The sequence below is a fragment of the Ambystoma mexicanum genome, chromosome 5p (genome assembly GCF_040938575.1).
Source record: "Ambystoma mexicanum isolate Mex_15411 chromosome 5p, UKY_AmexF1_1, whole genome shotgun sequence".
In the NCBI taxonomy this organism is placed as follows: domain Eukaryota; kingdom Metazoa; phylum Chordata; class Amphibia; order Caudata; family Ambystomatidae; genus Ambystoma; species Ambystoma mexicanum.
The window spans coordinates 724244058-724261473 of record NC_090930.1 but is presented as its reverse complement, the minus strand read 5'-3'; the positions used below and the strand labels follow the sequence as shown (position 1 = coordinate 724261473).

Here is a 17416-nt window from a genome sequence, read left to right as displayed (position 1 = left end):
TCCCCTCCCATGTCTCCCCAGTCGGGGCAATTAACATCTTTCCTCAAGGCATGGGAGGGGATAACTTCAGACCAGTGGGTATTAAAGACGGTCGCCCACGGTTACTGTGTGGAATACGCCCCACCCCCACAGTTCAGACCGCCGAAACATCGACGCCTTTCACCGGAACATCAGCAGATCCTGGTCCCAAGAGGTGGAGGCGCTGCTGGGAAAGGACGCCATAGAAGCCGTCCCGATTCTTCAGGTAAACGAGGGTATCTATTCAATATACTTCCTTGTACCCAAAAAGGATCTCACCATGTGTCCTGTTCTAAACCTGCGCCCAGCGAACAAGTTCATAAAGCCCCAGGAGTTTTGCATGGTAACACTGCAAGAGGTGATCCCATTGCTAAAAAAAGAGGACTTCATGACAACATTGGATATGAAAGATGCATACTTTCATATTTCAATGCTGCCAGTGCACAGAAAATTCCTAAGGTTCGTGATTCAGGACAAACACTACCAGTTCAAGGTACTCCCCTTTGGCATAGCCTCAGCGCCAAGGGTGTTTACCAAGGTCCTGGCAGTGGCAGCAGCACACCTCCGCAGACTTTCAGTTCCAGTTTACCTTTACCTCGACGATTGGCTCATCAGGGGGGACTCGTTCGACCTGTGTTTTTCGAACACCCAAAAGACAGTAGACCTACTGTTCAGCCTGGGATTTTCTATCAACGAAAAGAAATCCAGCTTAGTCCCCAGCCAAGTAAAACAGTTCCTGGGGGTTCTAATTCGTACGGAAGACATTCTAGTCTTCCCTTCCAGCGAGAGGTTTCAGAACATGCTCTCTCAAGTTCCTCAGTATGTAGCCAGTCGGGAGGTGCCGGTACGCAAAGCTATGCGTTTGCTAGGAATGATGGCGTCATGCATATACTTGGTCCCCCATGCGCGGCTGCGCATGCGTCCCATGCAAGAGTGGCTCAACAGCCAGTGGTGTCAGGCCAGCGGACAATGGGAAGATCTGTTAGTTGTCTCGCCAGCCCTCGTTCTCTCTCTGCAGTGGTGGTCGAGGGAGAACCTCTTGAAGGGGAAAACCTTCACCACCCCTGCAGTGGAAGCCACTCTCACGACAGACTCATCTCTCACAGGGTGGGGGGCTCATCTGCTTCAACAGACAGCGCACGAAGTGTGGTCCCCTCAGGTAGCGTCCAACCATATAAACCTTCTGGAGCTACTGGCAGTGTTCAAAGCATTGAAAGCCTTTCAGGAGCAACTGCAAGGTAGGACAGTGCATGTCCTAACCGACAGCACAACAGCAATGTATTACCTGAACAAACAGGGGGGCACTCACTCTCCAGGGCTATCCAAGCTGTCCCAAAACATCTGGATATGGGCTCTCAAACACAAGATGTTTCTGATATCCCAACATGTTCCAGGGGAACTCAATCTTCTGGCAGACGTACTCGGCAGAGATTTTCCTCTGCCAGAAGAATACGAATGGCGTCTGCACGAAGACATTGTATCCAACGTCTTCGCAGAATGGGGGTTTCCAGAGATCGACCTGTTCGCTACTTGGGAGAACGCCCAATGCCCAGATTACGCCTCCAAGTACCCCCAGAACCGATCCAAGGGGAACGGTCTCTGGATAACTTGGTCGGGGAAATTTGTTTACGCACTCCCCCCACCCCCTCCCCAGACTCTCCTTCTGAACAAGATAGTATACAAGATGCACCAGGAACCAGTCGCCGTGATTCTGCTCGCTCCCATGTGGGCCCGCCAACCCTGGTTCGCGCACCTGATGGAAATGTCCCTCTACCCAACAGTCAAGCTGCCCTGCCCGTACAACATGTCTCAGGACAGGGGGGAGACTCTGCACCCATGCCCACAAACTCTGAACTTAGCAGCCTGGCTCTTGAGGTCCTAGAGTTTGGACATCTGCAACTCCCTCAAAGATGCATGGACATGCTGAGGGAGGCAAGAAAGCCTAACGCACGTTATTGCTATGTCAGCAAATGGAAACGTTTCGTCATCTGGTGCAGTTCCAAAGGCGTCAATCCCACCGATTGCTCGCCTTCACACATTGTGTTATATCTAACCCATCTGTTGGACTCTGAGTTAGTCTTCAATTGCTTAAAGGTTCACCTAGCGGCGTTGTCCGCCAACACCACGTCACAGCAAACGGTGTTGTGGTGGAAAGTACCTGTGATTAAAGCCTTTATGGAAGGGGTTAAAAGAATGTACCCCCCATCACTCACACAGCCCCTGGGTGGGATCTAAATGTGGTTTTAACTAGGCTCATGGGGACCCCCTTTTGAGCCTATGCATAAAGCTAGTCTGAAAGACCTGACTTACAAGACAGCCTTTCTAGTAGCTAGCTATCACTTCTATCAGAAGAGTTGGCGAACTACAGGCCCTCTCGGTCTTGGACCCCTTTGTGACAGTCCACAAAGATAAGGTAGTTCTGCGCACTCATCCCAGATTTGCGCCGAAATTTATTTCGAAGTTCCATGTGAACCAGTCAATCACACTACCCACGTTCTTCCAGAGACCTACTAACATGGCCGAAAGAAGCCTTCACACACTAGATGTGCGTAGGGCAGTCATGTTCTACATGGATAGAACCAAACCACTGAGGAAAACTAAACGATTCTTTGTTTCAGTGGCAGCTGGTAGAGAATGGGACCCTGTCTCTAAATCGGTAATATCAAGGTGGATTGTCAAATGCATCACACTATGTTTCTCTCTTGCAAAGAGAGAACTTCCCTTCAAGCCTAGAGCACATTCTACTCGAGGCACTGGGGCATCCATAGCATTCATTGCAAATGTTCCCCTAGAGTCCATTTGCAAAGCGGCAACCTGGAGTTCTGTACACACCTTTTCAAAACACTATTGCCTAGACACTCATTCTAGGTCTGATTCTCAGGTGGGACAAGCAGTACTAAGCCATCTTTTTTTCTACTGTTCCTTCTCACAACCCACCTCCAACTCCGGGTACTGCTCGCTAGTCTATGCACAGCATGTGATTCTAAGCAGAATAACAAGCATCAGAAGACATGCATTACTTACCGTAAAAGCATTTCTGATGATTGTATCTGCTTAGATTCACAAGCGCCCTCCCTGCCTCCCCGCTCGCGGTGGAAGGAACATAGACTTCTTACTACTCTTTCTCTCTTCATGTACTCACTCACTATAGCCTTGGGCTCCCTCATGGTAGAAAAAATGCAATCGGAGGGACCTCGGCGCGTGAGGGATTTTGGGTACTACACACGTCACGATAGGGATAGTGTTTCAGACACGCATATGCCGACGTCCCCTTTCGGACCCCCGAAAGACCAGATGCAATACTCTGCGGTTACCACTGGATGTCGGACCATATGCACAGCATGTGAATCTAAGCAGATACAATCATCAGAAATGCTTTTACGGTAAATAGTGCATGTCATCCCAAATGTGTCTTGATGGAAACATCTTTAGGTACTGTGGAGGTGGATTTATTGCTCTTATCTCTGTATCACAATTGAGTAAAAGCTGTGCCTTGATTTGCATTGTACGAATCCAGTCTTTCTGTTGTAATCGTTTTTTTGCTTGTTGTGGGCGACCTTTAAGCATCTCTAAAGTTATATCATCTTTCTGCAATATCATCGTGGCAGCATTTTTCCACACATTTAAACTTGTAGCACATATGGAAATTGATTGTTGGCGTAAGATCTCTATTGCTGGTATATGGTCATTTATCGCTGTCTTTTTAAAAAGGTCTCGATGTTTCCATCTTACTATGGACTCAAGCGATTGTATGGCTATTTCATATCGGATTCGCGGCACAGAATATGCTGGGGTTAAAGCTAGAATTTTCCACCAAAAAAGCCCTTCTATCTTCTGCTATATTTTTTGATCCATATTTAGAATAGTCTCACTCCCATATGAGAGAATGGCTACAACCCTCTGCCTATAGAAGGTGAGCACAGGTAACATTGAAAATTTGCCAAATTTATTATGCAGCGTTAGCCCTTGTCATGCCAGTGAACGTGCCTTGGAAATTAGATGGACTGCCCAATCCTTTTCGACCTCTGAATAATTAAGCCATATGCCCAAATATTTGATTGTATTTACATGGTCAAGTTTTTTTCTTTTTTTTTGTCAAAAAAGAGGGGCATTGATTTTGACTTGGCTTTCCATGTATCAGTCGGGGTCATAATTTTTGATTTCTGTGTTAATCATCAAATCGTTATCTTTCACATAGATTTCCAGATTTCCTAAAATGTTCTGCAGGCCCATTTGGGTTTGATCTAGTACTACTAGGTCATCTGCATACATGATATACGGGAGAGGAGTGGCTTTCACTTTTGGAGGATTTGCTGTCATGAATCACTGATTGTCTGCTATATCTGCTGTATACAGATTAAATTAAGATTGCTGCAGAAGGGGCAACCTTGCTTCAGCCCATTCCATGTGTGAATCTGGTGGGAGAAGGCTCCCTCCTGGGCCAATCTTATCCTGATCGTGTACAGTTCTTTAATAGGTTGAAGTATTTCATTCAGGCATTCCCACTTGGCTAGTTTTTTCCAATATTTGGTTCTGTTCACTGCATCGATGGCTAGTTGGAGATCAATAAATGCTGCATAAATTGGCAGTTTTTCTTTATTGCCTCTTCTTTTAAAATATTTAGGAGCAATAGATTGATATTGGTTCCAATGTTCTTCCCGAAACATGTTTGCCTAGGATCTTGTCTGTGATTTATTTTTTTATTTTTTTGTAGCCCTCTAAGTTTCTTCTGGAGGAGGGATGCAACGACTTTTCCCAAGGGATCAAGCAAAGCTATGGGGCGGTAATTGGCTGCTAATTTTCTATCGCTTGTAAATCGGGATAAGGATAGCAGCTTTTCATTTCAAAGGAATCATGGTAAATTCTGAGCTCAGTTCAAAAGTCTGGATACAGAGATTCACCCATATTTCAGTATTTCATTTTAGGAGGGGACATCGGGACCGAGGGGCCCTGGATATGTTCACATTTTTTTACTAAGGACTTCTTCTAAATCCCAGTTGGTACTCCATTTCATTATGGGTTTATCACAGTATGTATTTGCTGTTCCGTCCTTTTCCTTGTAAAGCTGAGTAAAATACGTTAACTACTCTTCTTCCGGAACTTCTTGAATAAGGTGCTCTTGTTGCAAATTCCAATTTAGTAGATTCCATAAATGTTTAAAGTTTTTATTTTTCAGTGCTTTTAGTATATTCTCAGCATCGAGTTGGTTCATCGACTATTGTGTTTAAGCAATTTCTATAGCGTTTTGCTGGTATAACTAGCTTAACTTGATCTTCACTTGCTGTTTTGGCTATTACTTTCAGTTGATTTCGGAGTTCCCTTTTTTTTTTCCTTACTATTTGAAGGTTGTAGATATGGATGTGAGATTTTCTTGAAATTCTTGTCTGGGAGTTAGTATGTTTAAAGGGAACCAACAGCCATTCATACTCCTTCTTTTTGCTATTCCTCTGAGCGTTGTATTGAAAAAAAGTCTAGACAGGCCTTTCAGTTGTTTGTTGCTTAATCGCAGTCTGTGTACGCTGATTCAACTCCAGGCATGGAAGATTAAGTTTATCTTGAATAGGTAGAGTTGGAGGTCCATGTGATGGTAATTTTATGGTGATCACTGTTTAAGGACTGAATTTCATCTGTCGCAAGTATTCGGTCTTTTATTTCTGTGGAGGTATAAATGTAATGGAGAATGGCCGTGGATGATCCTCTAGACCAAGTCAGTTTGCGGATACCATTGATGCTATCGGATCCATCACAGAGGGCCATGTTTCTTTTTGGAGAGTTCTTTTGACCATCGTTGGGCTCTTACAGGTAAGTGGTCACCCGGAATTGTATCTCCATTAGTGGCAAAGAGATGGATATTTAAATCGGCACAAAATATATTCAATGTCAGGAAATGTTATCATTGCCCCATCCATTGATGAAACAACAAGATCTGTAGAACACTCATCACTGATAGCTAATGGATTCCAATACAAATTCATAACACCTAGTTGTCTTCCATGCAGTGTTTTTTGTTGATTATCTCCCATCATTTGGATTTGAATTGGATATTGTAAGATGGTGAATTGAGCCCACAAATTGAGATTGATTGTTTCCAATACCTGTAGCTTTGAAGCTATTTTAATCAGGATTAACAGATCTGCAGACGGGCGCCTTTTTAAACAATGGGTTCATATAAGTCAGGTAGCCGTCGCAAAGTGGCTGCTCGTAAATCCATGTCTCTTGCAAGTAAATAATTTGATAGCTTGCGAGATCATTGTTTTCTGTTTGGAATCGATGTACTGAGCCTCTTGAATTTCAGGAGCAAAGTCCTATTGACTGGGTGGTGGTTGTTATTGTTGGTTCCTCTGATATGTTTGAAGCGATGAATTATCGTTCTGTATATCTCTCCATGTAAAATGTTTAGTTATATTCGATCTTGCTAACATCCTTCCAGTACCACTTCTGTTCGTCCGTTGATAAGACTGATTTCTTTTTTCAGTTAACTCTGGTCCCATTTTAGTCAGATTATCGGACTAAAATGTATTTTCTGTAGGAGTATTACTCCATTCTTGTTTCAGAGATTTCTGATCACACCTCTCACATGGGATTTTATTCTGTGTTCTTAAACGGCAGAATCCTAGTTTTCGTAATTGACGTTCTTGCCATCACCTTGTCCATTATTTGCATGGAGTTGAATTGTATCGCCACCCTATCCATAATTATGTCATGAATAAACTCTACTGATTTTGATATCATTACATAATACTCTGCAGTTGTGGTATAAGGCGTAAGATGTTTGTTCTGTTTAGTATAAGACCATCGTTTGTTTTCTCTAGTCTCTGTATTGTATTGGTAGAATCAGAATGGCCTGGATCAATGAATGTCGGTAATTTTAAACCAAAATCGCATGGTAGAGGCAGTTTCGTTCTCACTAGAATTTCCAGTTTGATCATGTACTCGCACCGAGTGACTGAGTCGTCCGACTCGGATGTTAAATCCGTTAGAGGTTGTTATCCAAAACATCTTTGCATGTCAATTCCACTAATTGGGTATGTATGGTATAACCTTCTTCATACTCGTCTAGGATAATCGGCGAAGAATCTTCTATCTCACTTTCTTCATTTATCAATGTATTTTCTGGATCCATGTGGACGGATTCATCAATTTCATGCTGGCGCTGTTCTTCGATTTATCCTTAGACACAGGAGTATGGTTTATCACACTCGATGGGGCTTTGTCCTTTCTTTGTTTGTTTGAGGAAGTAACCACTTTTTGCTTTTTTTATTGGTTCACTTTTAATCAGGGCAGGGATTGTGAGATTTCTCAGGAATGCCCTGGAGCCATTTCTCTATATATGTTTTCTTGGTCGGACATTCACTACGTTTAGTTTGTCTATTCGTATTATTATCCAGGGTATAAGCGACATCTTGTTTGTTCCAAGAGAAAATCAGAAAGGAATCTGTTCCTTGTGCCTTAGCTAGGAGGGGGGACTACTCTTGAGAAGTCTTCCTTTTTGCAGTTGACTCTGGGTATAAAGGTACTGTCTGATTCCCCTGCTGATGTTTCCTTTGGATTTCATTTATCAACTGCGGGTTCATTGACCTTAGTTACATTCGTAAATTGTTGTCGGTTGGTCTGATTATTTCCTGGTTTATGGTTTGAATAGCGTACATTTATACCATCACTCCTGTTTGAAGTACTGTCTTTTTGACGCTGCGTAGAGGCACACATCTCTAACATTGCCGCTGTCAGCTGTTTTATCTGCACAATCACTCCTAGCTATATCAAATAGTTGCATTTGCCATTGTATTGTGGCTTCAGCTTCAATGTCCAAACGACCTTGAATTTTATTTATAAATGCCTCAAGGTGTATTTGATTGGGCTGAATCAAGGCCAGCAAGGTTGCCTGATCTTTCATAGTATCCGTCATTGTCTCTTGTAATTTAAGGAACGGTAACAAAGCTTGGCTAGATTCTGCCATTAGTAAGATCTGTTAGTCCATCATAGTTGTTGGAATTACTTCTTGCTGGATTCTTTCCGGCGGCGAACAATAACATGATTGCTAATGTATCTTGTTGGATCTTTTTCGCATCCTTTTGTGGATCCCATGTATCTGAGATATCCTTTTCCATTTTTGGTGGGATATTTATACAAGTTGCTGCTTTTCTTAAAGTGCAAAGTTCTACAGGACAATTAGGTATTGGATGCATTTGTGTTGACGTTATGACGTCTTCCCTTGAGTGTTGTGTCCAAAGGGCCGAAGACATCATTTCTCTTTTCATTGTTTGTCAGCAATAGCTCAATCTCTGATATCAAGAGGGAGACATGCAATGCGAGAGTTGGTATTCACAGGCTTGCATGACTGAACATAGTCTTGGATGCTTGTTCATATTTTTTTTTCCTAAACATTTGTTAAGCCAGAATTGCTCTATCTTTCTGGGACAATGGAAAAGTTAAACCGAAGGTAGAATCGCATTGTCCAAGTTCATGCTCTATTGACACACTTGCTCTTTGCCAAGAACCCAGAGTGTCGTTGTGCATTATATTTCCCTCTTGGTTCCACTAATGCAGGGAAAGCAGGTTTTTATCAGCCTCGTGTTATGTATCGGTGACACAAGGTGCAAGTTGTTCTACCTGCGACAATCGCTGGAAAGAAACCAACTGAGGGTTCTCATCCGATGTTCAAGTGGTTACAAACTTCCCTCCATATGTTCAGTCACTTCTTCAGAAAACAAAGTGCAAGATGAGTAGAGAACCTTACGCCCGAGTTGTAACAGGCGGATCTTCTTTCCTCAAAGTCAGGTTGCAATTCCTCTTATGTTCGAGGGGAGGGAGAACCGACAACAATAGGGTGTCGGACGGGGGCGGGGGATCCGCTGACGAGAGATTCTTCTCACGATGCCTCGTTAAGGGGCCTGTTGAAGCTACCATGTTTGTTCACAACCCCAAAAGGACGCAGGAAGCACAAGGGGGAGCTCAATGGAAGAAGTGGGTCAAGAGGAATTAACAAATGTACCCCCCACTCCGCAGAGCAGATAAGACCTATATACTGCAAGCTCCTCCTCGCAAGTTTCTATCCTCTCCCTCTTCCCAAGATTCAACTGAATCACTCGTTTTGGGTGTCAGTAGGCTCGTCAGGTCAAAGCCACATTCATATTCATCATTTATAGCTCCACTTCACAAGGAAGGCAATATAACATGAAAAGCAAGCAGGAAGCAAACAAACTAAACTGAGCAAATGCAATGAATGCAGCGGAACACTTTTCCCTGCTCGTTCATGTCTTCACTCACAGAGGAAGGCAATATAGCCTCGGAGCAAGCAGGGATCAAACAGGGAGCAGTCACACTGAACAGAGCGGATGCAGTAAATGAACGCTTTTTCCTGTTCGCATCCAAAAAGAAAAGTTTACCTAGAGCAGCAGGTCACCGATTGCCGACTAATGCAGCTCTAGCACCACTTACCAGTTAAAACTTGCAATCTCACTTGGTCTACGGCCTCACGGTCTCTCGAGCCGCCATCTCTTGAGCTGCACAGCAACACTGCAGCACTAAACTGGAGGAAAGAACCTCCCAGCTTGGATGTTGAGTGTCAAACCATCACCGTTGGATTCTCTGAAGGAAACAAACGGCCGCTTCCAACACACCCTTTCTTTTTCCTACCATTATTAATTCAGAAATTGGTTTCATAACCATTTCCGATCATGTTCCTGTCTTAGCTTTTCACAGACAACACCACCACCATGTTCTACATCCGGGAATAAGGGGGCACCCACTCACCAGCTCTCTCTACGGAGGCCCAGGATTCACCATCGCAGACTCACTAAGCAAGGAACTGCATTCTTGCTGCAAGTGGGAACTTCACCAGATCTTCTGTTGGCAAGTGGGGGGTAGCCCCAGATAGGTCTCTTTGCAATGGCAGCGAACGCTAAGTGCCAGAAACGAGGAGTATGGGAGGGATGCATTCTCGTTCCCGTGGGCGGGACTGTTCCTGTATGCTTCTCCTCAGTTCCCCTTCTGTTACGTGTGATGAACCGTTAACCGATCAACCCAGCGTGGCCTCGTCCATCAGGATGCCACTGTCCCAGACCTCATCAGAGAAGGTGGGGAGGGAGGGGATTCTGCATCACGACCTGTAGTCTCTGAACCTGAGGGCATGGCTCCTACAGCCCTAGAGTTTGGGGGTTATGCTGTTCCTGCAGAATTTAAGGACATCCCGGCCTCAAGACACTCTTCAGGACATTCCTGCCGGTGAAGGCTCCTGCCCCAGCCTGGCAGCTCAATTTATTTAATTCTTTTGGGATTTGTAAAGCGCACTAACAGCCCAAAGGCATTGAGGCGCTGTAACATGAAGGTGTCTTAGTTGCATATAAATAAAGCTTAGCTCAGGGTTACAGTGAGCTTGTATCAACAGTGGTTACAGAAAACGTGTAACCGAACAGGTTGAGTATTGTACGATCATTACAGAAGAATTATATGTTAGTGTAATATAGTATTCCTTGAGGTTTCATATGGATATTAAGACATGCAGCCTAAACAGGATCCTTAGTTTTCCCTCGGTGCCACAGTGTATTTTATACAAACGGCAACTTTTTTATCACTTTTCGAAAGGCATTGTGAGAGTCAATGCTTCTAATGTGGGGCGGTAGTGTTCCAATGGGTCGCAGCCGGGGGTGGGGGGCGGGGAAGCTAGAGCCTCCTACACAAACTCTTTGGTCTTAGGGGTGGATATTCGGTTAGTGTAAGCCGATCCGATGGGTCTAGCTGAGAAGGGCTCAACTATTCTTTGAGACAGGTAAACCGGTGCAAGGTTATGGATGCATTTATGCGTTAGGGCGAGAGTTTTAAAGATCTGCTCTTTCACGTGAAGCCAATGGGCCTGCCTCCTGGTCTCAGATACATGGTCCCTCTTGGAAATGCCGGTAGCGGCCCTGAGGGCATTGTTTTGCACCGTCTGGAATTTCGAGATGTTGGACGTCCATAAGAAGAGTTCATTGCATTAGTCCAACCGAGATCCAATTATTGCTCTAGCAATAGTGAGGCAGTTCTGTTAAGACTGAAAAGGTCTTGCTGCGTTAGCAAGTTGGAGTGGTATGCTGATGTGGACGCAATAGCATTAACCTGCCGGCTCATGGATAGGTTAGAGTCCAGGTATACACCCAGTGTCTTGACGGCCTGAGATACAGTGATTGCCATGTTTTCAATCATTAAAGAGCTGCATTGTTTGTCCAGTTTATTGAGGGTGGCAGGTGATCCAGTTAGCAGAAGTAATGTTTTCTCGCCATTGAGGCACCAGGTTTTTGCCATCCATGTTTGAATCGTTGAGTATATGGAATTAAGGGTGTTCACGACGGCCTCGTAGTCGCCAGTAAGGGGGATAAGCACCTGCGTATCATCGGCATAGTTGGTGTATGAGATGCCCAGCGCGACCAGAATGTTGAACAGTGGCCTTGTAAAAAGGTTATACAAGGTAGGTGAGATGCAAGAACACTGGGACTCCACATTTGATGTCACTTGTGTGGGCACAGGCTGAGTCAGAGAAGACTTTCTTAGCCCTTTTCCCGAGGAAACAAGGTGAACCAAACACAGGCCTTTGTGGAGAAGTTGGCTGCAGAGGAGAGATGGTGGCAGAGGGTTTTATGGTCTACCAAATCAAAAGCTGCGGTCAAATCAAGGCGCATAAGGAAAGCGGGTTTGCCTGCGTCGCTGAAATAGTCCATTTGATTTTTTTAGGTCCAACAGTGCAGTTTCGGTACTGTGTCCCAAACGGAAGTCAGACTGACGGAGGATGAAAAAGCTATTTGTCTCAAAGAATTTTTGGACTTGCAGATAAGCTGCCTTGTCCAGGATTTTTGGTAAGAACGGGACCGTAGCGATCGGTCTACAGTTCCCTGGGACTGCTGGGTCAAGAGGAGGTTTCTAAATGAGAGGGAGTACCCAGGCTTCCTTGAGGCCACAAGGGACAATGCCTGACTGGAAGGATGCATTAATGAAGGTCGTGATGAAGGGGGCCAGGGTAGGGGCACAGTCTTTATTTAATAAGCTGAGCCGGACAGGCGTCCCCTTTGCCGACGGACGGTTTAATGGAATTAAGGCAGGCAATGACTTTTAGTTCGCTCTTTTCCTTGAAGTCCAAGGGTGGGGATTCACCAGGTCCATAATAAGCCGGCATGCTACTGTGTAAGTTGGAGATTTGGTGGCTACGTGCCCGTTGATGAGCAAGGATTTTGCTATGCAGGGTGTCCAGTTTGTCAAGCATGGGGATTGAATTTTATTCCACAACTTTTCATCCTTGTGGAGAGTTGGGGGCAGGGGTGGGGCTCTGGGGGTCTCCAGCTCTCTGAAGATAGCAAAGATTTCCTTAGTCCCTGATTTGGCCTTGCGAGTAAGAAGACTAAAAAGTCACTAAATGTAAAACCACTGCCACCAGCCATTCAAGTAAACTTGCCATTGTAACAAAAATGCTACAGGCAAGTAAGCAAGGCGATGCATTGTAGCTCCCCAGTACTCGGCATACGGTGGGGTGTGCTGGCTCACTATATAAAATCTAAAGGGGGATGAAAATCCCTCTTTACCCCTTGGGAACAGTAGTTCATCCAAGTACATTAAAGATAAATGAACAGGGAAGACCAAATGGGCAACCCAGCCTAATCCCAAAGGTTATAGGAAACTAACTCCAACCAAACACTATGGAGAGACATAAACAGGTTACCCTTAAAAAGATTAAAAGACTAAGTGAGAGGGGAAACGGATTCCCCTTCACATAGGGACATGGGAAAATAATCGCCAAGTACAAGCAAAAGAGTTCTCGGGTTGACACAGGTCAGGAAGATTTAGCACAAATAAGAAAATCTTACTTTAACAGTATGCTACATAACTTGAAAAGCATCAACAGTAAAACATGCTTGCAGCCATTAGGTCCATATTCAGCCATCAAAGCGTCACCTTTAAGACCAATGGTCACTATTTAATAATCACTGATGGTTCAACCTATTAAGCTAAATTGGATTTGATGTGACTGATATTTTTACCAGGCTGGGTAAATGACACTCCATCCATTGAGCTTCAGAAGTGAGGAATCTGCCACTGCAGCAGAATTACTGAGGACCACCTTGTACTGGAACAGTGCTTTGTTTTCTCTGCCACGGTTGGTAACACATTATGGTTTTGTAAGGTACCTTTGTCATTAAATTGATTGTATGCTTTAAGTTACCTTTAAAGGTGGAAGTGACTGTCTGATTCCCTTCCTCACTATCCCCTTCAATGCACTTCTGTTAGATGTTTGTGTCTCCTCTGAACTTTTTCTTTTTAATCTCCCCACTGGCCGTATTTAGCAGCCACAAAAGTTATGCTTTCCATCTATTTGTAAAACTACCATCTTCTATCGTTTTGTGTGCTACTAAAGAATCTGTGGTGGTGCGTGTCTATAATTCGGTTAACGAGGATGTGTTTGTACTTTTTTTCAGTCGAAAAGGAAACCGTGGTGCATGAAGGTAAGCTTGATTTATTTTTGGCACTGAATGTGGGAAACATACTGTTACTTTACATTACATTTTTTTTCTGCATATGTAACCGCAGCACACTTGCTAGCTTGTGTCTACGTGTCTTCTGTTTAGAATCCTTTCATCTCATTTGTAAAAAGACCGTTTTTGCTCAGCTTGATTTTTTTTGTGTTTTTTTTTTTTTTAAAAAATTAGTAGTTGCATATAGTGTAGGCCTAAAGGAAACTGTAAACTAAATGGCCACTGATCTGCAAAAAGATGGTCTGCCTTTCTTGTTTCTTTAATGGGGCAAAACCGAAGTGCACAAAAACAAAATTGTTGAATTATGAGAAATGTTGTTGTGGGTAATGAGTGTTTTGAAGAGATTATGTGGTTACGGGTGGGTTGCCTGTGGGAGGGACTGTGATCCTCTGCTGTAGAGGGGGACCCACTAGCTCTGTGATGCGACTCCTGGCAGGGGTGTAGGGAAGTATACCACAGGCCCCCTTTATACCCTGAAATATCCTTCCAAATTGCTGGAAAAAACATTCTAGTGAGTATGACACTCCAGACCTGGGCCACTAATCCTAGAATCCCCACAGGTGCCCATAGCACCAAAGTGTTCTTGCCCAATAATGTGAGACTACCTCTACCGATGAACGCAGCTTAAATAACCTGTTGCATGCAAAGGTGCACACTCGAGGGTCTACAATCTGGCTTTAGCAATGTGTGCCTGTTATGCAAAGTTTGCATGCAGTACCCTCTGGGACCACTGCACACAACTATGACTACAGGTGTAAGCAAAACCAACCTTTGGTATAAGTCTGTACCACACAGTTTTTGGTAGCGAGCTGAGCAGCCAGGCTTATCTCGATGTTACACAGAGGTCTACAATCACAAGTATTCAGCTAGACACTTCTACTCAAGATATCTTGGTAAAACACTTATTAATTTATTACAGTCAGTTAGAAAACATTCATTAAAAGGAGGCAATCAATATCACACAAAAATATACTACAGTACTTCACACTGTCCGGTTCTGTGACATTTAAATTACTTTGAAGTAGGAGCAAAATGGCATTCAGAGCATTTGAAGTAGGTGCAAAAAGGCATACGTTAATAAAATGAATATTAGTTACTCTTAAACAGTGAAAATAGTTTGGGTTCACCAGAGGAGTTGATTGACTTTGGCCTACCTATTGCATTCAATGAGCTAGAGTCTTGTATAGGTAAAAACGGTTCTGGTAGTTAAACGGAAAAGTCTTTGCCACGGTTCTCAGAAGTAGTTCATGGAAGCAAGGCTCATATGTTGGGGCACAGGCTGACTAGGCCTGCAAGTTGTCTAAGTTTCATGCACTTTTGCAGTGAGAGGTAAGTTCTCTGTCGGTTTTTCACAGTAACTTATGTTTAAGAAAAAGATGCAGCTGAAGATTTCTGTTCCTGGCAGTTCCTGCAGGTCTCGCTGTTCCTGAGCCTCAGTCGTGGGGACAAGAGGGAGGACGTCTGACTCCTGCACTGCACAAGGACTGATCACAAATCTGGCAAATCTTCGATTCCGGTAGCTGTTGTCAAGCACACAAACTGATGTTGTCCTTCCTGGTTATTAGGTTTCCTGCAGCACTTTGAGGAAAATGCAACCAGCTCGGAGAATGGTGTCCAGGTGTCTTACGAGTTGATTGGTCCCACCAACTCAAAGGGAGAAGTCGTCCTTGAAGGGCTTCTCTGTCGAACTTGCTGATTCTGACCTGCAGCAGGGCTTCAACGGGCAAACCAACGGTCCAGGAGTTGCAGCGGCCGTCCTCTTCCAGCTCGTCTTCGATTCTTTCATTTCAGTGGTAGACACTGCCTTCCAAGCCGAGAGACTTGCCTTTTATCCAGTTTCCTCCCATTCATTCCAGCCTAGCTGCCACTCACCCAGTAGGGTGGCTGTCCTTGCCGGACAGTCAGCCAGCCAATCGCACCAGTGCATTTGGGTCTTCTTGGAGACTAAGCACAGGGAGTTTCGGGCACCTCCCTCACTCTTCCTGCCCAACTCAGAAACTCTAGCGCCAGAGCCGATCTTCAGTCCTGAAGCCCGCCAAAGGCGTAGGAACAAAGGGACCAGACTTGGTTTAGCGCGCAGAGACAAACTCTAGAAAGACATTTCCAAAAATAAATGGCGAAAAAAGACAACCGGGCCCTGTTTTTTTTTTTACAGAGGGGACTCAGACGCCATCTTGAAAAACATGACTCCGGCAATTTTTTGCTACCTGTTTTCGCGGTCATGAAAAATCATGGTAGTTGGTTGTAAAACCACTGTAGTTCGTTGTAAAACCACTGCCACCCGCCGTTTCGATAGGAAAGGGTAGCATTTGACTGCTACATGAGTTTCTAGACACAGGGGATACTAGGTAACCCCTGCAGCACTCTATTGGAAGATGGTATGTGCTGGGTCTAGGAATTTAAAAAGGCAAGTATAATCAATTTAACTTTACTTTCTCTGGGAAAGAGTAGTTTATCCCGGAGAAGGTATTTAAACCTTTTTGACAGCCTAAAAGGCTTCTCTGTGTCACTGCACTGAGGGTGCTGTGTGACGCACATGAAAAGATAATGCCTATGGAGTTATCTAAAACTCCATAATCCAAGAACACAAGAGTAAAACACACCTCAAAATACATGAGAAAGTGGGGAAAAAAGGGTTGTGCGCTCTCCAGGTAAAAAAAAAAATCAAATCCTCAAAATCCAGCAAAGTTGCTGGTGGGAGGTCTCTAAGGTAAAGGGAATTATCACATTTATGATAATTCTCCCTAACAGTGCCTTTTCAGGGGTGAAATATATATTTGCACATTATTCTCGTCCCACCCACAAGCGGCGCAGTCTAACACCAAAAAGCCAGGCAATTCGCCAAACAAGAGAACGACCAGCAACCCGGAGATGTGTTTCTGCCTTGTTGGGCATCTTCTGTGAGTTTTGTCTGTCGTGCTCTGTTTCTTTCTAGGCAAACAGATGGTGATCTGGTCCTCTCTGAATCTAGAACATTTCTTGGCCTCTGCCTTGTATGGTACATAGTTATCAATCACCTGTTGACTCACTGTCCACAATTGGACATAAATGTGAAAAACTAATCTGGAACTTGTGACTTCATGCTTTTGACAGAGCATTGACACAGCCCCATGTCCCATTGCCCTCCACGTATCCTCTTTGCCTTTGAAAGGAAACTGCAACTACCTCTAATTACGGGGAGGAGGGTAAGCAACCTAAATCAACAATGCAACTTTGATGGGGAAATGCACTATACAATGTCACAATATTTTTTATGCTAGCCATGATGTGAAAACACATTGAACGCAGTAAGTCGCAAAGACACACATTTTACTCCTTGTTTACTCTAGGTGGATGGAATAGTGCTTACCACTTTAACCTTTAATAGAATCAAATCTTTTCTGTACTTTTTTAAAACCTTCTTTGTTTTAAATCCATAAGAACATGCAGAAAAAGCAAAACCAACCACATTCTGAACCCCTGTCCGCCCCCCCACCCCCCTTCAACCCCCAAGAAAAGCACAGCACAGCCGTTAGGAAAGCACAGGATAACATAATTGTAGTGTCCAGCATATGATTAACTAACCTCCCAGAAACCACCACGCTGTAGCCAGGTGAGTCCTATCCAGAACAAAAAAAGAGAACAAGAAAATGCTACTTCCAACTCTTCCGCCCCACCTCTTTCCCACCACATTTCTCTCACTGCTAGATCTTGCCGCTTCCACCTCTACAACATCCGTAAAATGTGTCCTCTCCTAACTTTTCACGCTACTAAGCTCCTAATCTCCTCCCTCATGTTCTCCAGATTCTTCTACTATTCCACTGTCTTCTTTGGACTCGCCTCCTCTCACCTCTCCCCTCTCAAATCCATCTACCACTCCGCTATCCGCTCCCTCTGCCTTCTCTCACCTCACGACTCCATCT

General features: G+C 44.2%; 1 protein-coding gene across 5 annotated transcripts in view; it reads left to right on the top strand.

The window, feature by feature from the left end:
- AIFM1 (apoptosis inducing factor mitochondria associated 1) overlaps positions 1–17416 on the top strand; it is a 909880-nt gene that overhangs the window by 165338 nt on the left and 727126 nt on the right. For 3 of the 5 annotated variants that reach the window (XM_069613094.1, XM_069613092.1, XM_069613096.1), the window contains one exon: positions 13458–13484. In XM_069613094.1, the coding sequence (XP_069469195.1) occupies positions 13458–13484 (27 nt within the window). The remainder of the gene's footprint in view (positions 1–13457; positions 13485–17416) is intronic. The other 2 variants (XM_069613095.1, XM_069613093.1) reach the window with 1 other exon arrangement.